The sequence below is a fragment of the Natrix helvetica genome (assembly GCF_964273705.1).
Source record: "Natrix helvetica genome assembly, chromosome: 4".
Lineage (NCBI taxonomy): Eukaryota > Metazoa > Chordata > Lepidosauria > Squamata > Natricidae > Natrix > Natrix helvetica.
Window position 1 is genome coordinate 165,078,209 of NC_138550.1, and position 25,668 is coordinate 165,103,876.

Here is a 25,668-nt window from a genome sequence, read left to right on the forward strand (position 1 = left end):
TAAAGATCCATCTCATCCTGCACATCCATTTTTTAAACTATCACCATCTGGCAGAAGGTGCAGGATAATAAAAACAAGGAGAAATAGGCTGAAAAGCAGCTTCTGTCCCAGAGCAGTACCTATATTGGACTGTATAGTGCAATATGGATGCAATATCAGAGGTTTTCAATTCAATTGATTATAGAATGTGAAGGATGTGTTTTATTTTTATAGTTATACTATACACAGAAGATGGCATTTAATTTTGTTGTACAACGTGCAATGACAATAAAGTAAAGTAAACTAGAACTAAGAACTTGAAATGTCCATAAAAGATTGGCAGGAAGGGAGGCTCACAATGATAGAACCTACATATCATTAAAGAATAGATAAATAAAAAAGCCAACAAATGAAAATTATTAATAATGAACTGTTGTTATGAAGTATAAGTGTTCTGACCTAGGCTTCGTGAGACAGTAAAAGCACACCCTTAGTCCCACAAAACACTCTTTATTTCTCAATGGCTGTGAATTATGTTCATTCACAGCCCATAGTGAGTCACAAATAGTTTGTAAAGAGTCCGACAGAAGTCTGCCAAAGTCTTTCAGGATAAGGCTGATAAGCACCCACATTTATATCCCTTGAAATGCTGCCAAAGACCTAATTGGCATTAGTTTTGCAAGGCCACTCAGAGCACAGAGTGAAAACAGCGCTTCAGACTTTAAACCAACCAGAACGAACAAAGTTGCTTCCTGCAAAGGCTCACATGTCTTTGCTCCTCCTTTATGTCTTATGGGAGGGGCCAATCATCTCCAAGCCTTACTCCTGCCCTTTTTTTCTCAATTGTTCTTGCCTTCCAGCAGCTGTGGACATGCACACATTGGAAACAGGCTCCCCCTGTTCCTCTGCCTTGCTGATATCCAACTCTGGAGGCTCCGGAGGCAGCAAATAACTCCCAGAGGGTTCTGGCCCCCTCTCTGCCTCTGATGCAGAGCCCTCATCCAAGTCTTCCCCAGAGTCCAGGATTTGCCCATGTTCCTCCCCAACCTCCTCACTGTCTGACTCTGTTGCCAGCTCCGCAGGTTGCCAGCAGATCATAACAATAAGAAAATAATATATCTGAAACTTGTGAGGATCATAATTGCCACATTTTATTTCTGGAAATGTATCCTGTACATACTTTTTTTTCCTTCTCTTTTCTTTCATTACACATATACACATATATAAACTTACAAGTTTTTAGTGAAGCCTCTATTCTGCCAAGTTTATTAGGAACAAAACCTTGGAAAATAGGCAACCGATAACACATCAAATAATAAATATTACACGGTTAAACATTTCATGCAGTAAGAATTATTTCTAACAGTTTTTATAAGGAAAGGAAAAAAGGAATTGTATAAGTAAAACATTTACTATATAAACATATTCATTTTTAGAATTATACATAGATAAATATTTTCTGTTTATATGGTTTTATGTTCAGCTTGTTCAGTAAATCACAATAATTTTCTTACTGAACCCATAAATTACTTATGGATTTTAAAATGATTATACATTGATAGTGACACTTCACAATATGGTTTCCTCCGTAGTTTGCTGCTCTTGTGAGCTGTCCTGCTCATCCTTGAAAACTCTTTGCAGAGCCACCTTAAAGGATGTTCTGGGCTGATCCTTTCCCTTCTTCTTCCTCCCCACTAAGAAATAAAGAAGAGGGTTGATGCTGCTGTTGAGAGCAGCACATCCTAATCCGATGGTCATGAGGAAGGGATTAGAGGAACCAAAATATTCAACGGCATAAAAGACATTAATTGGGAGAGAAAGGAGGAGGAAGAAGAGGAGAGCCAGCAAGATGGTGGTGAGAAGTTTCCTTTGATTGCGTTGTATTTTAGACCTCGTATGAATCAAGAGAGTCACAGTAGATACAACCATGAGAGGCGTACAAAGTAAACCATTCACAATCAGCTGATAAAGAAAACGTGCATTTCCAGAACTCTTGGTGTAATACAGAATGAAGTGCACGGCAGAGAGCAGGAAGGAGAGGATCCAGATGAGGCCACAAACAAGAATGGGCAAATATGGAGGGCGATGGCAGCGATGCCAGAGAGGGAAAAGGACAGCCACACACCTGTCCAGGCTGATGGCCGTCAGCAGAAACTGGCTGGCAGAATAGGTGAAGAAAAAGAACTCAAAAAATAAGAAGAAAAAGGTGTCACCAATATCATGCATTTTACTCAGAGTTGACACTGCCGCAACTGTTTCTGCCACAATGAGGGATGTGAGGACTCCAAAATCAGCAACGGAGAGATTCAGGATGAAAGTGGTGAAAGGATTCCTCTTAATGGAAAAGGCCAGGAGGTAAATTGTCCTTCCATTTCCCAGCAGGCCCAAAATACAAATCAAGGCAAAGAATGCACAGAGAAGGTGTTGGGTTAATTCTTGGTCATATGGAAAAGATATTTCAGACCTATTTGGAGCAACTTCCACAATTTTAGTAGTATTTGAAGAAAGGTTGACCACTTCAGAAATAGTCCAAGGGATTTCGTTCACCTTCGTCCTGATAACAAAAAAAGACCAAAAGAGTATCAGTCATTATGACAGATAGATATAGATATAGATATAGATATAGATATAGATATAGATATAGATATAGATATAGATATAGATTAACCTGGCTCCTAAACTCCAAAACAGAACACCTCCACAAGAGAATAATTATGGAAGCCATCAAAATAGAGAAACACCCCCACAATATGAATAAACGTGATGATACCTCCCGCCTACCAAACATCTGGAAACCAGCCCTAGTCAACAAATGAACACCACCCACCACCCAGGCCGTTACAATACAAAACAACAATGCACACACAGCCAGCACCAATCTACCAATCATGATACAACCACACAACCAATCATTCCACTTACTGAAATGGTGAATGGAAAAGCAACGAAAGGGGCTGCGCTTTCACCCCGCTCAAGCCTTGCCACCTGCAGCCACCGCCTGCCCTCTCTGCCCCTTTCGTTGCTTTCCCGCCCGCCCTCGCTGCCCCTTTCGTTGCTTTCCCGCCCGCCCTCGCTGCCCCTTTCGTTGCTTTCCCATGCAGGCGGCAAGGCTTGAGCGGGGTGAAAGCGCAGCCCCTTTTGTTGCTTTCCCATTCAAGCGGCTGCGCTTTCGTGCCTTTGTCCTCCAGCAGCGCCGACATTTCTGCCTCCGCCCTTCGCAGCTCCCGGGCTTGCCCGGACGGAGGTAGACAGAATGGCGCCGAGGCAGTCCGGCTGCCTCGCTCGCTCTTTCGTCCGTCCGTCCGGATGTAGCCACAGCGATGCCGACCTAAACGCCAGACGCACAGAAAAGAATCGCGGAGCGCGTCGCCAGCAGAGCACGCTCAGGAAGGCGGGGAATGAGATTGTGATCCCATTCCCCGCCTTCCTGAGCGCGCTTTGCCGGCTCGCGTTCCGCGATCCCCAACAGCAGCTGCTTTTCTGTGTCACTGACGTTTAGGACATCCGGCTATCTACCTAAATGCCAGACACACAGAAAAGAACTGAAAAGCACTTTGCCTCCAAGCCACTTCGTCTTGATGACGTTGCCGATGTCGCTGCTGGGCGCGGCCGGATAGAGGTAACCAGAGTGGCGCCGAAGTGTCCATGTGGAAGAGAGTGAGCGAGCGAGCGATGGAGGATCGGCGCCACTCACTACCACTGTCCATCCGCGCATGGCAGCTGCGGCGACATCATCAAGCCCCTGCCACTTCTGGACGTCTATTGCAGTCACGAGGAGCGCGCAAAGTACAGCGGAGGCAGGAATGTTAGTGGCGCTTCCGAGAACCCCAAGTCCCTTTCGGGAGAGGGGGCGGTCTAGAAGCATTAAACCCTCCTGCCTCCGCCGGTTGCCCAGCTGGCACCGCCCCGCGCGTGCTCCTCCTCCTCCCTCCTCTTCCTGTTATATATATGAAACTCCCTTGTGGATATTATTATTATTATATTATTATTTCATGATGAGAGGTGAGGCTCTGCCTCCCCTGCCTCCAATGACCGCACGTCACTGATTATATATATATGCTGGTTTTGTTGTATTTGGGTCTTTTCCCGTGCAAGGTTGAGATTTGCAACGTTTCGGCAGGATCTCACCTGCCATCTTCAAGCGTGGGCTGAAAATGGGAACGGAGCTGCTGTCTTTCTGTAAGTCTTGGTGGGAGGGGATAGGGTGCTGGCTTTGTTTCAGTAAGTGGAAAGATTGGTTGTGTGGTTGTATCATGATTGGTAGATTGGTGCTGATTGGTGCAGGCTGTGTGTGCATTGTTGTTTTGTATTGTAACGGCTTGGGTGGTGGGTGGTGTTCGTTTGTTGGCTAGGGCTGGTTTCAAGATGTTTGGTAGGCGGGAGGTATCATCACGTTTGTTCATGTTGTGGGGGTGTTTCTCTATTTCGATGGCTTCCATGATTATTCTCTTGTGGAGGTGTTCTGTTTTGGAGATTAACCTGGCTCTTTCAAAGTTGATTTCATGTCCTGTAGCTTTAAGGTGCTGGAAAAGGGAGGAAGTTTTTTCTTTTTTTCTTACTGCGTTCTTGTGTTTTGTGATGCGTGCATTTATCCTCCTGTTTGTTTGTCCTATGTATATTGCTGGGCAGATTTTGCATGGCATTTCGTAGACTCCTTGGTTTTCTAGCTGGATTTTGTTGATACCTCCCGCCTACCAAACATCTGGAAACCAGCCCTTGCCAACAAACGAACACCACCCACTACCCAAAGCCGTTAAAATACAAAACAACAATGCACACACAGCCTGCACCAATCAGCACAGATCTACCAATCATGATACAACCACACAACCAATCATTCCACTTACTGAAAAAAAGCCAGCACCCCATCCCCTCCCACCAAGACTTACAGAAAGATGGCAGCTCCGTTCCCATTTTAAGCCCACGCTTGAAGATGGCAGGTGAGATCCTGCCGAAACGTTGCAAAGACAATCTCAACCTTACTTTACTTTACTTTATTTCAAACTTTTATACTGCCCCCTCTCCCAAAAGGGACTCGGGGCGGTGTACAGTCAGATTAAAACACATAAATACATGGGAATAAATACAAACATAGTTAAATACTAAATACTTAAAAGAGGAGGCTGTAAAAAACTGTACCTAAAGTAAAGCAATTAAAACAATGTTTAAAAATAACCCTAAAAATACCCAATTAAAAATATCTGCCAGGAGGTAAGATGAGACTATGAATGGGCCAAGCCGGCTAAACGGAACAGGTGAGTCTTCAGTTTTTGTCGGAAGGAGCGGAAGTCGGTGGTGGTTCTGATATCGGGGAGGAGGTCATTCCAGAGGGTTGGGCCCATCACAGAGAAGGCTCTACTCCTAGGCGCCGCCCGTTGGCATTGCTTAGTGGACGGCACCAGGAGGAGTCCCTCCCTGTGAGAGCGAATTGGTCGCAGGGAAGTATGTGGTAAGATGCGATCCTGCAAGTAGCTAGGTCCTGTGCCATGGAGCGCTTTAAAGATGGTAATTAACACCTTAAAACACACCCGAAAGACCACAGGCAGCCAGTGCAGCTCGCGCAGGAACGGTGTTACGTGGGAGTACCTAGTACTCCCCATAATGGCCCGCGCGGCTGCGTTCTGGACTAGCTGCAGTCTTCGGGCGCGTCCCAAGGTAAGCCCCATGTAGGGCGTTGCAGTAGTCCAGCCGAGACGTCACCAGTGCATGAGTGACCGTGCGTAGGGCATCCCGGTCCAGTAGGGGGCGCAATTGGGGCACCAGGCAAACCTGGTGGAACGCCCCCCTTGCCACGGCTGCCACATGGTCATCCATTGACAGCCGGGCATATAGGAGGATGCCCAAATTGCGCACCCGTTCCACAGGGGGCAATTGCTCGCCCCCTATGGCCAGTGATGGTATCAACTGGCTGAACCGGGGTGCCGGTAGCCATAGCCACTCAGTCTTGGAGGGGTTGAGCTTGAGTCTGTTGTCTCCCATCCAGACCCCGACGGCTTCCAAACACCGGGTCATCACCTCGACAGCCTCGTTGGGGTGGTTTGGGGTGGAAATGTACAACTGAGTATCATCAGCGTACAGATGATACTCCACCCCAAAACCACGGATGATCTCCCCCAGCGGCTTCACATATGCGTTGAACAGAAGGGGCGAGAGGACCGACCCCTGCGGCACCCCAGAAGTGAGTGGCCTCAGGGTCGACCTCTGCCCCCCTGCCAACACACATTGCATCCGGTCGGAGAGGTAGGAGCCGAACCACCGCAAGACCCGAATACAACAAAACCAGCATACCTACACCCGTGAAAATCTACGAAAACAAATATCTTTCCTCTACAGGGAGGAAACCTTCTTGCTCACCAGATCCTACAAAAGGCTTGAAGTCCGAAGAGCCACCATCTTATGTGACCTAACATTCCTACGCAACTGCCGAGACAAAAGCCTGATCCCCACATGCTTCCAACTAAAATTCCATTCACAAACCTCAGCCACCGAAAGGATCCTGAAAAGAACTGAATTAGCCCTAATCAGAAACAAACTCCACAGGAAAAGATTCCTACTAGACCAAACCAACCGGGACCTACTCACTCTTCACCTCAAACTCAGCAAAAAAATCCACCCAGCACTCTGGGACAAATTCAAACAACTAGCCCTCTGGAGAGTAGAAAAAGAAACCTTCTATAAGACAGAAAAACACTCCAACAAACTCTACAGACTAGAAAAACGACAGAAGCCTAACCCCCCTCCTCAGCAACTCATGAAACAAACAGTACACAATATATCAGACAGAACTCTCACCATAGCTGAAACCAATGTCCTTTCCAGAGGATTCAACTTTGCAGTTGCCCCTAAACGCATCCCCACTGAAGACATCATATGCGGAGTTGAAGCTACACTCATCAAAATCAACCCAGATGAAGCCAGTAAAATCAGACTTGCAGTCAGCAACGTCCTTTGCTCCAGCAATCCACCCAGAAGCAACTTACAGCAACAAGAAGAAAAAGCACTCTCCAACCTGAGGAAAGACAACAACATAATCATTCTCCCAGCAGACAAAGGAAATGCCACAGTGGTGATGAACACATCTGACTACCAAGCCAAACTATCCAACCTACTCCAAGACCCTGCTTACAAACCTATAAACACAGACCCCACCACCTACCTGGAGAAAACCACCAAATCCAAAATAAAGGCCTCTGCCATCAGTGAAGAGATCCAGCAAAGAATCATCCCCAGAGAGAAATCTTCCAGATGCCCCAAACTCTATGGCCTCCCCAAGATACACAAAGAAGGAACACCACTCAGACCCATAGTCAGCTCCATAGGCTCACCTCTAGAGAATCTTGCCAAATTCCTCGCCAAACAACTCCAACCCTACGCAGAATCCATCACCTCACACGTACAAAACTCACTCCACTTCATAGAAACAATAAAGAAACAACACTTACAACCCAGCGACCTACTTGTGAGTTTCGATGTCATATCCCTCTTCACCCAAGTGCCTATAAAAGAAGCCTTGACAGCCATGCAGAAAAAACACAACCCCCCCCCTAAACACATCCTGGACCTGACCAACCACTGCCTAACCAACACATACTTCATCCATAATGGACAAAGATACAAACAGATAGAAGGAGCACCCATGGGATCACCCCTCTCACCTGTCATTGCAAACTTATACATGGAACATTTTGAAACCAACGCCTTAGACAAATCTGAACACAAATCCAAACTCTGGCTTAGATATGTTGATGACACTTTCGTGATTTGGCCACACGGAAAAGAAAAACTGGACAACTTCCTCACACATCTCAACAGCCTACACCCCAAAATACAATTCACCATGGAAATAGAAGCAAACAACCAACTTCCCTTTCTGGATGTCCTAATTTACAAAAAACCCAATGGCTCCCTAGGACACACCATCTACCAGAAAAAAACACACACCAACTGCTACTTAAATGCACAATCCCGTCACCACCCTGCACAGATCAACTCTTGTGAAGGATCTTGACAAACTTGAACAATGGGCACTATCTAATAAAATGAAATTCAATGGTAAAATGAGTAAGGTTCTACACAGATCAACTCTGTAGCCAAGACCCTCATCTCCAGAACTAAATGCCTAGCCGAAAAAGACCACCTGAAAACTGAATTACACAAACTCAGAAATGTATTAATCTCGAACGGATTCCAAAGAAAAACAATCACCAACCTAATCCAAAAGGAGACTCCCCCAAAAAACCAAGACACAGAACAGGACAATGGCATCACCCTCCTCCCTCACATCAAAGGCACCACAGATAAAATCAGCAAAGTTCTCCACAAGCACAATATCAGGACAGCCTTCACCACTGACCAAAAAATAGCCAACATCTTAAGAAACCCCAAAGACAAAATCCAGCTAGAAAACCAAAGTCTACAAAATACCATGCAAAATCTGCCCAGCAATATACATAGGACAAACAAACAGGAGGATAAATGCACGCATCACAGAACACAAGAACGCAGTAAGAAAAAAAGAAGAAACTTCCTCCCTTTTCCAGCACCTTAAAGCTACAGGACATGAAATCAACTTTGAAGGAGCCAGGTTAATCTCCAAAACAGAACACCTCCACAAGAGAATAATCATGGAAGCCATCGAAATAGAGAAACACCCCCACAACATGAACAAACGGGATGATACCTCCCGCCTACCAAACATCTGGAAATCAGCCCTAGCCAACAAACGAACACCACCCACCACCCAAGCCATTACAATACAAAACAACAATGCACACACAGCCTGCACCAATCAGCACCAATCTACCAATCATGATACAACCACACAACCAATCATTCCACTTACTGAAACAAAGCCAGCACCCCATCCCCTCCCACCAAGATTTACAGAAAGATGGCAGCTCCGATCGCATTTTAAGCCCACGCTTGAAGATGGCAGGTGATATCCTGCCGAAACGTTGCAAAGACAATCTCAACCTTACACGGGAAAAGACCCGAATACAACAAAACCAGCATACCCACACCCGTAAAAATCTACGAAAACAAATATATATATATATATATATATATATATATATATATATATGTATGTATGTATGTATGTATGTATGTATGTATGTATGTATGTATGTATGTATGTATGTGCGACTGCGAGCCACCTCATGTTTACTGGACCCGTGTCCCTCCTGGCTTGTACTGGCATCCTGGGAGGTTACACGAGGCTGGCTCCTGGGTCTGGTGAACGCTTCACTGGAGGAGGGGTCCCTGCCGGCTGCCTTGAAAGAGGCGGTGGTGAGGCCCCTACTCAAGAGGCCTTCCCTGGATCCGGAGGAACTAGCTAATTACCGTCCTGTCTCCAACCTTCCCTTTTTAGCGAAGCTTGTAGAGAGTGTGGTGGCGCAACAGTTCCCACATCACCTGGAGGAAGCAGACTATCTAGACCCACACCAGTCCGGCTTTCGACCTGTCACAGCACAGAGACGGCCTTGGTCGCGTTGGTAGATGATCTATGGAGGGCCAGAGATAGGGGTTGTTCCTCTATCCTGGTCCTATTAGATCTATCAGCGGCTTTCGATACCATCGACCATGGTATCTCATTGCGCCGGCTGGAAGAGGTGGGCATAGGGGGCACCGTTTTGCGGTGGTTCCGCTCCTACCTCTCCGACCGGACGCAGTGTGTGTTGGCAGGGGAGCAGAGGTCGACCCTGAGGCCACTCACTTATGGGGTGCCTCAGGGTTCGGTCCTCTCGCCCCTCCTGTTCAACACATACATGAAGCCGCTGGGTGAGATCATCCGTGGTTTTGGGGTTGGATACCATCTGTACGCTGATGATACACAGCTGTACATTTCCACCCCAAACCACCCCAACGAGGCCATCAAAATGTTGTCCCGGTGTTTGGAAGCTGTCCGGGTCTGGATGGGGGACAACAGACTTAAACTCAACCCTTCCAAGACTGAGTGGCTGTGGCTACCGGCGCCCCGATTTAACCAGTGAACGCCATCACTGGCCATAGGGGGCGAATTACTGCCCCCCGTGGAATGGGCGTGCAATCTGGGCATCCTCCTTGATGCCCGGCTGTCGATGGATGACCATCTGATAGCCGTGGCGAGGGGGGCGTTCCACCAGGTTCGCCTGGTGCGCCAATTGCGCCCCCTATTGGATCGGGATGCCCTACGCACAGTCACTCATGCGCTGGTGACGTCTCGCCTGGACTACTGCAATGCTCTCTACATGGGGCTCCCCTTGAGATGCACCCGAAGACTACAGCTAGTTCAGAATGCGGCCGCGCGGGTTATCATGGGAGGAACAAGATACTCCCACATAACACCATTCCTGCGCGAGCTGCACTGGCTGCCTGTGGTCTTTCGGGTGCGTTTCAAGGTGTTGGTTACTATCTTCAAAGCGCTTCATAGCATGGGACCTAGTTACCTGCGGGACCGCATCTCACCTCACAAATCTCTACGACCTATCCGCTCTCACAGGGAGGGACTCCTCCAGGTGCCATCCGCCAAGCAGTGCCAGCGGGTGACGCCTAGGAGTAGAGCCTTCTCTGTGATGGGCCCGACCCTCTGGAATGACCTCCCCCCCGACATTAGAACTACTAACGACCTCTGCTCCTTCCGACAGAAGCTCAAGACCCACCTGTTCCAATTAGCTGGCTTAGCCAATTTATAGCTCCATCTTCCACCTCCTGGCAAACATTTTATTGGGAATTTTTTAAGGGAATTTTAATTTATTTGTATTTTAACTAAATACAGTATATTTTCTACCTCCTCCGTCTACGTCTATGTCTATGTCCATGTATTTGTATATGGTTTTAATAATGACTGTACACCGCCCCGAGTCCTGCTTAGGAAAGGGTGCGGTCTAGAAATAAAAGATTATTATTATTATTATTATTAGTATTATTATTATTATTATTATTATTATTATTATTATTATTATTATTATTAATGTTTGTATGTTTGTATGTATGTATGTATGTATGCATGTATGTATAGGTATAGGTATAGGTATAGGTATAGGTATAGCTATAGCTATAGCTATAGCTATAGCTATAGATATAGATATATAGATATAGATATAGATATAGATATAGATATAGATATAGATATATAGATATAGATATAGATATATAGATATAGATATAGATATAGATATAGATATAGATATATGTTGGTTTGGATTGAGATTGTCTTTGGAACGTTTCAGCGAGATCGCACTAGCCATCTTCAGGCTGTGGTCTAAAAGTGTGACCGGAGCTGCCGTCTTTCTGTATATCTTGGTGGGAGGGGATGGAGTGTGTCAGTAGGTGGAATGATTGGTTATGTGGTTGTATCATGATTGGTAGATTGGTGCTGATTGGTGCTGGTTGTGTGTTCACAACTTCTGGAGGCAACTTCTGTTCCACTGATTAATTGTTCTAATTGTCAGGAAGTTTTTCCTCAGTTCTAAATTGCTTCTCTCCATGATTAGTTTCCACCCATTGCTTCTTGTTCTACCCTCAGGTGCCTTGGAGAATAGTTTGACTCCCTCTTCTTTGTGGCAACCCCTGAGATATTGGAAGACTGCTATCATGCCTCCCCTAGTCCTTCTTTCTCTTAAGCTAAACATACCCAGTTCCTGCAACCGTTCTTCATATGTTTTAGTCTCCAGTCCCCAAATCACCTTTTTTGCTCTTCTCTGCACTCTTTTTAGAGTCTCCACATCTTTTTTATATCGTGGCGACCAGAACTGAATGCAGTATTCCAAGTGTGGCCTTACCAAGGCATTATAAAGTGGTATTAAGACTTCACGTGATCTTGATTCTATCCCTCTGTTGATGCAGCCTAGGACTGTGTTGGCTTTTTTGGCAGCTGCTGCACACTGCTGGCTCATATTTAAATGATTGTCCATTAGGACTCCAAGATCCCTTTCACAGTTACTACTACTGAGCAAGGTATCACCTATACTGTACCTGTGCATTCCGTTTTTGTTGCCTAAATGTAGAACCTTACTCTTTTCACCATTGAATTTCATTTTATTAGATAGTGCCCATTGTTCAAGTTTGTCAAGATCCTTCTGTATCTTAAGCCTATCTTCTGGAGTGTTGGCTATTCCTGCCAGCTTGGTGTCATCTGCAAATTTGATGAGCTCCCCATTTATTCCCTCATCCAAATCATTGATGAAGATGTAGAAGAGTACTGGGCCTAAAACAGAGCCTTGGGTTACTCCACTGCATACTTCCCTCCATGTAGATGCAGTTCCATTGAGAACTACACGTTGAGTGTGGTTGGACAACCAGTTATGAATCCATCTGGTGGTGATGCTGTCTAACCCACATTCTTCTACTTTATCTTGTAGTAGGTTATGGTCTACCTTATCAAATGCCTTACTGAAGTCCAAGTAAACTATATCGACGGCATTCCTCTGGTCCACTAATTTTGTCACATTATCAAAGAATGCAATAAGATTAGTCTGGCATGATCTGTTTTTGACAAATCCATGTTGGCTTTTGGCTATTATTTTGTTTGCTTCTAGGTGTTCGCAAATTTGTTGCTTGATTATTTTTTCCAGAATCTTTCCTGGTATTGTGGTCAGGCTGATAGGTCTGTAGTTTCCTGGATCTATTTTTTCCCCTTTTTTGAAGATGGGAACCACATCAGCTCTTTTCCAGTCCTCTGGTAGTTCCCCGGTGTTCCAGGATCTCTGAAAGATATAATTCAGTGGTTCTGAGATCTCGTCTGCTAGTTCCTTCAGAACCCTGGGGTGTAATCCATCCGGTCCTGGTGATTTGAACTCGTCTAGGGCCAGATTAGGCCAGGCCTTGGCAGCAAATAGATAGATATCAGGTTAAGGGGGTGTGGCTTGGTGGGGGGCGTCATGTGACTGAGTGGGCATGGCCGTGAGTGACGTCAAGTTGGCCATGCCCACTAAATCACAGGACCCCCACCTAGCCACGCCCACAGAACTGGTAATAAAAATATATGCCTCACAATATTTTATTTATTTTACTTCTATCCCATCTTTCCTCAAAAATATCAGCATCCTTGAATCATGAAGACCCTACCAAGTTAACACATTTTATCAATAGCCTCATAATTATCCATTGGAGATGATCCACTCCTCAGAAAGCATTGTCTCCCCATACTGAATTTGAAATCCTCATTTGCTCTCTTGGAAATGTGATGTGTTTGGGTATCCATCCAAGGTGAATGGGTGAACTTCCATCCTTCACAGGGGATCTTGTTTCAACAGTCACAACAGGCAGAGCAGAGCAGCCATTTTCTTTTTGGAATATCATGTAACAATCGGATGGCTGCCTTCGTTCCTGAAAAGAAAATATTTTGTACCATAATATACTTACATTTCGAGGAATTTAGGCCAAATACGAAATGAGGTATCTATCTTTGCCGGGAAAGTTGATGCATTTCCTAAGGAAGCAATTATAATAAGTTATGATTATGGTCAATAACATCAGGCAGCAAATATGCTAATTTGTTTTAGCAATGTCTTCCATACAAGTAGTCCTTTTTGACCAAACACTTAATGGTGGTTGAAGGTATGCCTGATTTTCCCAAAAGCTATTTGACCACACCGAGAATATTGCATCCAATAAAATGATGCAATATTCTAAAAAGATGTTGAGACTCTAGGAAAAGTGCAGAGAAGAGCAACCAGGTTGATTAGGGATCTGGAGACTAAAACATATGAAGAACAGTTACAGGAACTCGGCATGGCTAGTCAAGTGAAGAGAAGGACCAGGAAAAACATGATAGCTGGGTTCCAATATTTGAAGGGCTGCCATAGAGAGGAGGGGATCAAGCTATTTTCCAAGGCACCTGAAGGCCAGACAAGGAATAATGGATGCAAACTGATGGGAGCCGAAGGCAACAGACCCATGTGTCTGCCTTCTCGCTGCCTCGGTGGGCTCCCCTGGATCTTAGGGGAGCACAGGGTGCCTTGGAGTGGTCCCCTTCTATAAGGGCGGCTCGCTGGGACCCCCTGGAATGGCTGTGGCCACGGGGGGTCTCCAGCCTTGCCCCAGGAGCCGAGGAGCACAGGGAGCACGCGGAATCCCAGCGCGCGCTTCGCCGAGCGCAGCCAGGAAAGAAATGACTAATTTGAATGCAGCAGCTGAAGCGCGGTGAGGTGGGGGCTTCCCCCGGGTCTTATACAGTTTAAAGCCTTATTGACTGTCTTGCAGTTTTTTTTCTGGACTTTGTTTCAACCAGTGAAAAAGTTAAAAGTGGAGGGGGGAGGGAATTTCCACCCCCCTTGGATAAGCGGCACTTGGAAAATCTCTCCCTTGCGAGGGAGAGAGAAAAAGTTCAAAAAAAGTTTAAAATACTTTCACTTCCCTTAATTAATGGGCAAAAAAGGAAAAGAAAACCCTTTTTTTCTCTCTCTTTTGACTACAACTGTGAGAGTAAGGATGGTTGAACTGATTCTTCTCTAAGCTATCTATGGGAATTCTGATTTTGCTGTTTCCTGACCACCGGTGCTGGCTGAGCCAAGATGGCTCACTTCCTCTTTCTTCTTTGTCTGTGAGCATGAGACTCCTCCCTTGAAAGACTTTGTTTGTCTTGATTTAATTTCCACCCCAGAGATCTCCAGGAGCCTCTTCAAACAAACTTTTTCTCTGGATTTGGAATGTTTTGATCTACCCATCTGTTTTGGTCTTGAATTAAACAACTTGTTCTCCTTTGGACTTGCCTGTTTGGTGGCCTCTACCGGCTGTGCTTTCCTACGGATACCATTCCCTGTATAGAACAATAACTATCTCGGAGCTTCATGATGGGTCCAAAAAAATTGCCACCTGGAAAGGCCTCATCGGCCCCAACATCTTCTACGTCCAGCCCCATTGCCCACCAGTCACAGTTGGGGTCTTTTCTACAACCTAAAGCCCCTGAAGAGAGTTCAAAGGATTTCTCTACTCAGCAGATGCTTCAGGCTCTCTTAAAGGGACAGGATGAAATGAAAAAACAGTTGCAGGAATTAAATGATCAGCTCAGAGAGACACAACAAAAAACTACACAGAACGATCAGCGGATAGGTGTATTGGAGGAGGGTGCAGTTGGGATGAGGAGCGGCCTGGAGGCAATCCAAGGGGGGAATATAGAATTTGAGAACCATATGATAAAAACGGAATTTGAAAGGATGTCTTTTTTTCTTAGGTTTCAAAATTTACCAGAAGTTGAGAACGAAGATCTTAAAGAGATTATGACCACAATGTTAGCAGAATATATCAACAGAGATAAACAACAGCTTGGGTGGGATATTGACTTGATTTATAGGATTAATACAGCCTATGCAAGAACACATAATGTTCCAAGGGAAGTTTATGTTAAATTTCTTAGAAAAACCACAAAAGATGAGGTTCTAGGAGCTCAAAGGGGAAGACCATTAAAATATAAGGATAAAGAAATAGCCATTCTTAAGCAGATCCCAAAGAAAGTAAGAGATAAGAGAAGGAAATATACCTTCTTAGCAAAAAAAATTATATAATAATGGTATCTGGTTCAGGTGGTTGTTACCAGAAGGCATGTTGATTTTTTGGGAGGGCAGTAGAATTAGAATTAACACAGTTGCCAAAGCAGAGGCTTTCATGAAAAAACATACTGCCCAACTAGGTGATGTGGGGGATCCTACACAAGATACCAAGCAGGGAGGGGCTGAGGCTCTGCCAGTGGACGGTGGGGAAGAGGAGATGAGAAGAAGACTCAGATCACAAAAGTGAATTGAAACACTATTCCAAATGTTGTTACAATGTATTTTTAAGGAAGTGACAAAAGTAAAATGATTGAAACATACTGATGATTTGGTGTTAAACTTAAAACTGCTAATACCTATGTAAATGTTCATAGTATTCTATTTTTCTTTTTTGGAAAAGTTGCAAGGCCCGCGGGGGCTTCTCCCCCCCCCCCACAATGTAGCTGTCAAAATGTTCCATAACCTTTTACCCTTTTTCCTTTGTAAAATATTTTAAAACCAATAAAAATTTTAACAAAAAAAAGTGTACACATTCATAACACACATATACCGTATTTTTGGGAGTATAAGATGCACCAGAGTATAAGACACACCAAGGTTTTGAAGAGGCAAATTTTTTAAAAAAGTTTTTGCACTTTGCAAACCTCCCCAAAACTGCCTGTTTTTTTGCAAAAACGGGCCTGTTTTTCTTCAAACAAATGGGCATGAATAGCCTTTAGAAGGCTTGTGGAGTGCTCCTGGAGGGTGGGGAGCAAAAATGAGCAAAAAACGGCCCGTTTTATATCAAAAAAGGGCATGGATAGCCTTTAGGAGGCTTATAGTGTGCTCCTGGGGGCTGGGGGGACAAAATCGAACAAAAATGGCCCATTTTTTTTCCTCATTTTTGCCCTCCCCAGCCCCTAGGAGCTCTCTGAAAGCCTCCTAAAGACTGTGCACAGTCATTTTGGTGAAGGGGACAGGGTTCTGCCGAAGGACAGAAAGAGGGAATAGTGACCTTCCTCCCATATTTAGGCATACCCAGTGCTGTAACACAAATACATACCTATTTCCCTGGCTCAACTGATAAGGAGGCGAGCCTGTGGCTTAGTGGCTAAGACTCCTGCCTAAGATATAATACAGCCCAGGTTCAAATCCCAGTAAGGGTATGGCTAGCTGATGAGAGCTAATTAGCTCGAAATAGATCTATACTAGTCTCCCTTTATTTATTTATCAGTACAAATACAACACAAATATAAAAAGGCAACATTAAAAATAAAAGTATGGTTTTCTGCCTACATGGTCTTCTGTGATGAGCCGAAGGACAGAAAGAGGGAGTAGTGACCTTCCTCCCATATTTAGGCATACCAGGGGTTGTAACACAAATACATACATATATACATATACATATACATATACATATACATATACACATACATACATACATACATATATATATATATATATACACACATACATACAAACACACACACACACACACATATTCCCTAACATATTGATACATAAAAATATTAATCACTGTCCATCTTGAATACATAGCGGAAAAAGGAAGCTTCAATGCTTTTTCTGGTGAGACGGGTCTATCAGGGCAACCTGCTCTATCCAAATAGGGGACTTGTTTCACCAGAAGAAACAATCTCTCCCTTGGTACAGCTGACAAAGCAAGGAGAACCTGCGGCTTAGAGATTAATACATCTACCTAATATGCAAGCAGCCTGGGTTCAAATCCCAGATGGGTATGGCTAGCTAATGAGAGCTAAATAGCTTGAAATAGACCTATATTAGTCTCCCTTTATTTCTTTGTCAGTAAATATAAATTTAACAGGAAGGTTGAATGCTCAGAAAGTTGATCCTGTAGGGAACAAAACTGTGGCTGAATGTGGATGTTCTGCTTCAGATGCCATGAAGCCTCCTCCCAGAAAGTTACAAGGAAAAGAGGTCATGAAGAGGATATGTAGCATCCCAGACAACCCTGCCGACCCTGCTCAAGCATCACATATATGCCATGTCCTGGATAGAAGGAAGTGAACTACCAATGGTCTTTTTTGCTGTCCTCACCACTTTCTGCACCACCTTCCTGTCCAAAGTAGTAATGATAGGATCCTCTCGATTGTCCCTCTACAGAAAGTAGAGGGAGAGGGGAAGGAACACGTACTTTTCTCATGTGATGGGGAAAATGCAGTGTCTCACTGTTGAGCGACCCAGTCTACTCATTAGCTGTACATCCAAACATACTATACATATCCATTTTGAAAAGGAAACTATTCTACCTATCCTTGTTTTTCCTTCATTTTCAGAAATGCATATGGGCTTCCAATCACTTTCCCCCTTCCCTCTTCAAATATATAGAGGTTGGGTTTATCTCCTAAATCCCATCAAAGGGCAATGGCAGACATCATTTAATAAATGACTAATTACCTCCAGGGACCATGTTGTGAATGCACACACTTAATTTTGTACCCATCAGCAACACACACACACACACACACACATGTACAGATAGAAAAATATTCTATAGAGAACCATAATCTGGTGTTATAATTTGAATTTTGGAATAAGCCCATCTTATAAGTACCGTATTCTTTGGACTATAAGATGCTCCAGACTATAAGATGCGCCTAGCTTTTGGGAAGAAAACAAGAAAAAAAGATTAGCCTCTGCCTCCCAGCAATTTGCATCCTTGCATCAAACAGCAAACAGCCTGGTCAGCTTCAGCACAGCCTGATTTAGCATGGCAATTGGATCTGCCTCCCAGAATACCTCTGATCAGCTGTTCCAGACTGCGGGGATCACTGCTACCCATTACCGCCATCATCTATCATTGCCTTCATGTGCCCCATTTTTCGCCTCCATGCAATCCCAGATGCCTGGAACAGCTGATCGGAGGTATTCCGGGAGGTAGATCCAATCACCAATCAGCTGCTCCTGCTAAATCAGGCAGTGCTGAAGCTGCTGAGGCTGTTTGCTGTTTGTTGCAAGGAGGCAGAGGCCAAAGGGTAGGGGCCAGCGGGTGGGCAGGGCTTTGGCAAGATTTGCTCTAGAAGATGCAGACATTACCACCCAATTTTTTTTGAGGGGGGGAATGCATCTTATATTCCGAAAAGTAGGGTAACTGCGAACACCTGAGTTTTTCTTTATCAATAGTAGCCACGATGGAAAAGAAAATAATATATACTATTATATATTATATCTATTTTGCTAAGTAAGAGCATGCTGTTCTTACTTGTAAAAATTGTGATTGTTCCATTGAAGAAATTCAGATCAGTGGTTGAAATGGACGATCCAGAGCTCTGCAATTTAAGGGGAAATACAATTATCAGAATAAATAAAACTGGACTTGACTTCTGATAATCAACATGATTCATAGGAAGAATCTTGTTTTTGAATTACTACTTTTGTTCCAGCCACTTAAAATCTTTCTTATCTTTCAGACAATCAAGTAATTAAAATATATTTATGGACCAAGACCAAACATAAATAAAAGACCACTCGTGTAATCAGCATAAAATGTATTTGTCGTAATAATCGTGAGAAAATCTTTTTTAAAATTAGCAAGTAACAATAATATGAGGGGAGAACCTGTTGGCTTTCAGCAACTGCAGCTCTTGATGAGAATTCTGCAAGCTTCTTAGAGGTTTTGGAGAAGTGATCACAAAGGAGATATTCCCAGTCACCTTTTTCAACAACAGTTAAAACTGTGAACAATTGGAAGGCTTAACCTTGATTGCCATTAAGTACATAAGGGACAATCTAAAAGTGTACGTGAGAGAGATTTTCTGCCTCATAATTGCTGTGGTGGGAAAAAACAGAGGAAAATATTTAGGAGGGTTTGCCGCCTTGGAAAAAAAATCTCAATCTCTTTCTCTCCCCCCCCCCCTGCCCCTCTCCCTCCATCTATCAATAATCTATCATCTGTCTGTCTGTCATCTATCTATCTATTTATCTATCTATCTATATCTATCTATTTATCTATCTATCCATTCATCCATCATCTATCTATCTATCTACCTACCTATCTATCTATCTATCTATCTATCTATCTATCTATCTATCTATCTATCTATCCATCTATCCATCTATCCATCTATCCATCTATCCATCTATCTATCTATGGTTTATATCTATGTGTCTGTCTGTCTGTCTGTCTGTCTGTCTGTCTGTCTGTCTGTCTATCTATCTATCTATCTATCTATCTATCTATCTATTTATCTCTCTCTCTCTCTCTCTCTCTCTCTATATATATATATATATATATATATATGTGTGTGTGTGTGTGTGTGTGTGTGTGTGTGTGTGTGTGTGTGTGTGTGTCTTTGGTTGTTCGGGTTTTCTCCCGCGTAGAATTGGAAGTATCTTCACGACGTTTCGATGAAGTATCATTCATCATCTTCAGGCTGGTGCTTCCGGCTTGGTGCTTCCAGGAGCAATGTGAGATCTCAGCCGGTTCCTCTGGTCCCTTTCGGGAGAGGGGGCGGTCTATAAGCGCTAATAAAATAATAATAAATAACTGCCAGTGGGGGTTTGAGCTGATTGGGTGGGAGCTTGGCTGCATTCTGATTGGGTGGAGGTGTATTCTGATTGGTAGGGGGCTTGCCTGTGCTCTGATTGGATGGGAGTTTGGCTGTGCTCTGATTGGATGGGGGCCTGTTCTGTTTGGGTGGGGGCCTGATTGTGCTTGTGTTAGTCTGAGTTGCAGAGGGATTTGAGCTGGTGAGCTGCGTTACTGTTGTTTGGCTTCACGTTTGTGGTCGTGCCACACCTCCGTGGTGGGCATCAGTTTGCTTCATGTATGGATTGGAGGGGTTTAAAGTGGCTAATAATGCAGACAAAACCTAGCCAAATTTCTCGCCAAACAACTACAGCCCTATGCAGAATCCATCACCTCACATGTAAAAAACTCATTCCAGTTCATAGAGATCATAAAGAAACAAAACTTACAGCCCAGCGACCTACTCGTGAGCTTCGATGTCATATCCCTCTTCACCCAAGTACCAATCAAAGAAGCCTTGACAGCTATCCAAAACAAATACAACCCCCCCAAACATATCCTAGATCTGACCAACCACTGCCTATCCAACACATAATTCATCTATAACGGACAAAAATACAAACAAGTAGAAGGAGCACCCATGGGATCACCCCTCTCACCTGTCATTGCTAACCTCTACATGGAACACTTTGAAACCCAAGCTCTAGAAAAATCCGATCACAAACCTAAACTCTGGCTCAGATACGTAGACGACACCTTCATAATCTGGCCACACAGGAAAGATAAACTGGACAACTTCCTCACACACCTCAACAGCCTACACCCCAAAATACAGTTCACCATGGAAACAGAAGCCAATAACCAACTCCCCTTCCTGGATGTCTTAGTCTATAAGAAATCCAATGGATCTCTAGGACACACCATCTACCAGAAGAAAACACACACAAACCTCTATTTGCAATCCCTCTCACACCACCACCCAGCACAGATCAACTCTGTATCTATCTATCTATCTATCTATCTATCTATCTATCTATCTATCTATCTATCTATCTATCTATCTATCATCTATCTATCTATCTATCTATCTATCTATCTATCTATCTATCTATCTATCTATCTATCATCTATCTATGTCTATCAATCATCTACCGTATTTCTCAGAGACCGAATCTTATTTACTTTTATACTTGAAAATAAGAACTTGGGGCTTATTTTCGAGGAGGTCTTACTTTTTGTGAAGTGCAGCAGGGCAGACTCGGTGAGCTGGACGTGCAGTAGATGCACCGTCACTGCCCGGGAGGAGAAGAATGCACCGGAGGTTGCGCTGATGTGATGAACCTCAGAGCAATGCCGCCGCTTGCACCCATTGCAGGGTCCTGGGCTATGTTTATGGTCAGAATGCCTCTGCTTCAGGGCAGAATGACTTTCATCTGTCTCTTTCTGGGCGTGGGGCTTCTACCTGTTGGGCTGCTTCCCCGAAGCTGGCAGCTCCGCAGCCAGGCGCTTTGCTTTCTCCCTCTTTTTCCTCATGGGAGGATTGCATGGTGGCCCCAGCATCAGGTACTGGCAGAAGCATGGGGGAGGCAGAGGTGATCCCAATGTACTGGCCCCATCATCCCACTGTCTCTTGGCTTGCCTGCAGATGCATCAAACAAGCACCAGCACAGAGCATCTGGGTTGTCTGCCTCTCCCATGCTGGTGCCAGTGCCACCACGCAAGCCTCCTGGGAGACTCTCAAAAAGAGGGAGTCCCATGCAGTGCAGGCAGCACTCAAAGACCCCCCCCTCTGTGTCAGCGCTGGTGAGCTGAGCTGTATTTTTTAGCTCAGCTGAGAAGGGCAGCAATCCGCTCTGCCACACAAATCAGCTGAACTGTAAAACAACGGAATATAGGACAGGAAATGACTGGGGCGGGAGGGTTTGCCGGTTCTCCAAACTACTCAAAATTTTCACTACTGGTTCACCAGAACCCGTCCGAACCGGCTGAATATCACCTCTGGTTGGGTGACTTTGGGCCAGTAACTTTCTCTCTGTTCAGCCCACCTGCTCAGTCTTTTTGCAAAGAAAATAGGAAGAGGAAGGAGTATGTTTAGAGCCTTCAGTTATTTGTAAAAAGACTGGTAGTAAGATTTTCAGTTGGCCATGGAATACAATGGTACTGGCTGATACCATCCTAATGCTACTCAAGTCCAATCAAGCACTAAATATGGAAATGCACTTTGCAAATTGAAAATACCACCACTCAAATGCTAGCTTTACTGCTGAAATACCTGGTAATCTCTGGAGGAGGAAGTTCCAGAGGAGCTAAGCAGATCGCTTTCAGTCTCTAAGGAAGACATTCTCGTTGGCCGTACTCGATGCTGCTACAGTTGGAGCAGAGAACTTAGGTGGTCCAAGCTGCAAACCCTAGGGAGAAGAAAGAAACTACTTGTAATATCCTTCTCTGCATTGGTATTAAGGTAAAGGTAAAGGTTCCCCTCGCACATATGTACTAGTCGTTCCAGACTCTAGGGGGCGGTGGTCATCTCCGTTTGAAAGCTGAAAAGTCAGCACTATCCAAAGACGTCTCCGTGGTCATGTGGCCGGCATGTCTAAACCCCGAAAGTGCATGGAATGCTGTTACTTTCCCACCAAAGGTGGTCCCTTTTTCTACTAGCATATTTACGTGCTTTCAAACTGCTGGATTGGCACAAGTAACGGGAGCTCACTCTGTTACGTGGCACTAGGGTTTCAAACCGCCGAACTGCCGACCTTTCTCATCGACAAGCTCAGCGTCTTAGCCACTGAGCCACCACGTCCCTATGCATTTGTTTGAGCACCAAACTATTGCAAAAGAAATGTGTAAACATGTTATCACAACTTAGAAGGAGGAACAATACTTCAAAAATACTTGACTGAAAAGCAGCCTGATCTGGATGTGACATTCATTTTCATTTGGAATTGCTTTCATTTTTCCTCAATGAAACAGACTCCTCTGCCTTTTTCTAAAACAGCTTGATATTCATAAGGTTTCTGCAGGAAAACTGGCAACAAAATACAGGGATGCTTTGCTTAATGTATAATCATTTTCTTCTGTACTTTAAGAGCTCTTTTCATTGTTGTGAATTTTGTTAAAATACATAACCTTGGGGTACCCTAGAGGCAGGGGTGAAATTCAGCAGGTTCTGACAGGTTCTGGAGAATCAGTAGTGAAAATTTTGAGAAGTTTGGAGAACCAGCAAATACCATCTCTGACTGGCCTCAGAGTACAGTGGGATTGGAGATTTTATGCAGTATCCTTCCCCCAGGAGTGGGGAGGGAATGGAGATTTTGCAATATCATTCCCCTAGAATGGGGAGGGAATAGAGATTTTGCAGTATCCTTCCCCCAGGAGTGGGGAGGGAATGGAGATTTTATGTAGTATCCTTCCCCTGGAGTGGGGAGGGAATGGAGATTTTATGCAGTATCCTTCCCCTGCAGTGGGGAGGGAATGGAGATTTTATGTAGTATCCTTCCCTCAGGAGTGGGGAGGGAATGGAGATTTTATGCAGTATCCTTCCCCTGCAGTGGGGAGGGAATGGAGATTTTATGTAGTATCCTTCCCTCAGGAGTGGGGAGGGAATGGAGATTTTATGCAGTATCCTTCCCCCAGGAGTGGGGAGGGAATGGAGATTTTATGCAGTATCCTTCCCCTGCAGTGGGGAGGGAATGGAGATTTTATGTAGTATCCTTCCCTCAGGAGTGGGGAGGGAATGGAGATTTTATGCAGTATCCTTCCCCTGCAGTGGGGAGGGAATGGAGATTTTATGTAGTATCCTTCCCTCAGGAGTGGGGAGGGAATGGAGATTTTATGCAGTATCCTTCCCCCAGGAGTGGGGAGGGAATGGAGATTTTATGCAGTATCCTTCCCCTGCAGTGGGGAGGGAATGGAGATTTTATGTAGTATCCTTCCCTCAGGAGTGGGGAGGGAATGGAGATTTTATGCGGTATCCTTCCCCTGGAGTAGGGAGGGAATGGAGATTTTATGCAGTATCCTTCCCCTGCAGTGGGGAGGGAATGGAGATTTTATGTAGTATCCTTCCCTCAGGAGTGGGGAGGGAATGGAGATTTTATGCAGTATCCTTCCCTCAGGAGTGGGGAGGGAATGGAGATTTTATGCAGTATCCTTCCCCTGCAGTGGGGAGGGAATGGAGATTTTATGTAGTATCCTTCCCTCAGGAGTGGGGAGGGAATGGAGATTTTATGCAGTATCCTTCCCTCAGGAGTGGGGAGGGAATGGAGATTTTATGCAGTATCCTTCCCCCAGGAGTGGGGAGGGAATGGAGATTTTATGTAGTATCCTTCCCCTGGAGTGGGGAGGGAATGGAGATTTCATGTAGTATCCTTCCCCTGGAGTGGGGAGGGAATGGAGATTTTATGCAGTATCCTTCCCCTGAAGTGGGGAGGCAATGGAGATTTTATGCAGTATCCTTCCCCTGAAGTGGGGAGGGAATGGAGATTTTGCAGTATCTTACAATGTTACAATCTACATGTTAATTGTAATATATTGTATAGCAGTATACCTAGTAATATTTTCCCATTTCTAATTTCTATCTCTCTTTTCTAACTCTTAATCAAGCAGTTTCTTCTTCTGATGCCGTTGATCTGGCTTTGGGTGGAAGATGATTTGGATGGGGAAAAATGTTGCAGAGTATTGAACTCCAAATGGATCTAAACATTACATTGAAGTTATCATAAACGTGTTGTATTAAGAGGCATGGGAAAGGAGGGAAATCACCTCCATAGAAAAGCGGACAGACCACCATGGACATTACAGGAAATGAATCTGTCTAACATCAATGCCTGGAAAAATCATGGAAAGGATTATCAAAAACAGATCTGCAAATATCTAGAAACAAATACACTTATAACTAGAAGCCAGCATGGGTCTGTTAAAAACAAATTGTACCCTACCAATCTTATTTCATTCCTTGACAAAGTGGCTACATTAATAGTCCAGCGAAATGCTGTGGACACAGTACACCCAGATTTCAGTAAGGCATTTGACAAAGTAGACTACAACCTACTTCTCGGTAAGCTAGAAAAATGTGGAATAGAAAGTATCACCACCAGATGGTTTTAGAACTGGCTGATTCATACTCAATGAGTAGTACTATATCTACATGGAGGGAAGTAAGCAGTGGGATACCACAAGGTTCTGTCTTAGGCACAGTACTCTTCAACATCTTCATAAATGATTTAGATGAGGGAACAGTAGGGGAACTCATCAAATTTTCAGATGACACTAAGATTGCAGGAGTAGCCAACACCCCAGAAGGCAAGCTCAGAATTGAGAAGCATGTTGACATACTTGAAGAATAGATCCTATCCAACAAAATGAAATTTAATGTGGAGAAAAGCAATGCTTTACACTTAGGCAGGAAAAACCAAAGGTACAACTACAGATTAGGTGAAACCTGGCTCAAGAACAGTAACTGCGAGAGGGACCTTGGAGTGCTAGTGGACGATCGCTTAAATATGAGACAGCAATGGGCAGCTGCCACCAAAAAAAGCTCATACTATTCTTGGTTGTATAAACAGAGGCATAGAATCACAATCATGTAAAGCATTAGTACCACTTTATAAAACTTTAGTAAGATCACACCTGGAATACTGTATCCAGTTTTGGTCACCACATTGCAAAAAAAGAAGTTGAGCCTTTGGAAAAAGCTCGAGAAGAGCAATTAAGATGATTAAAGGCCTGGAGAGTAAA

The 25,668-nt window shown here is 44.3% G+C and overlaps 1 protein-coding gene across 1 annotated transcript; it reads right to left on the reverse strand.

Annotated features, from left to right (window-relative positions):
* Window positions 1-1,114: 1,114 nt before the first annotated feature.
* On the reverse strand, window positions 1,115-22,276 carry LOC309391658 (mas-related G-protein coupled receptor member D-like; the record flags this gene model as incomplete). The annotated part of the gene is made up of 3 exons (XM_081952324.1): window positions 1,115-2,533; window positions 21,398-21,501; window positions 22,208-22,276. The coding sequence occupies 3 exons, from the start codon at window positions 22,274-22,276 to the stop codon at window positions 1,549-1,551; spliced, it is 1,158 nt and encodes a 385-aa protein (XP_081808450.1). The 3' UTR covers window positions 1,115-1,548.
* Window positions 22,277-25,668: the final 3,392 nt, after the last annotated feature.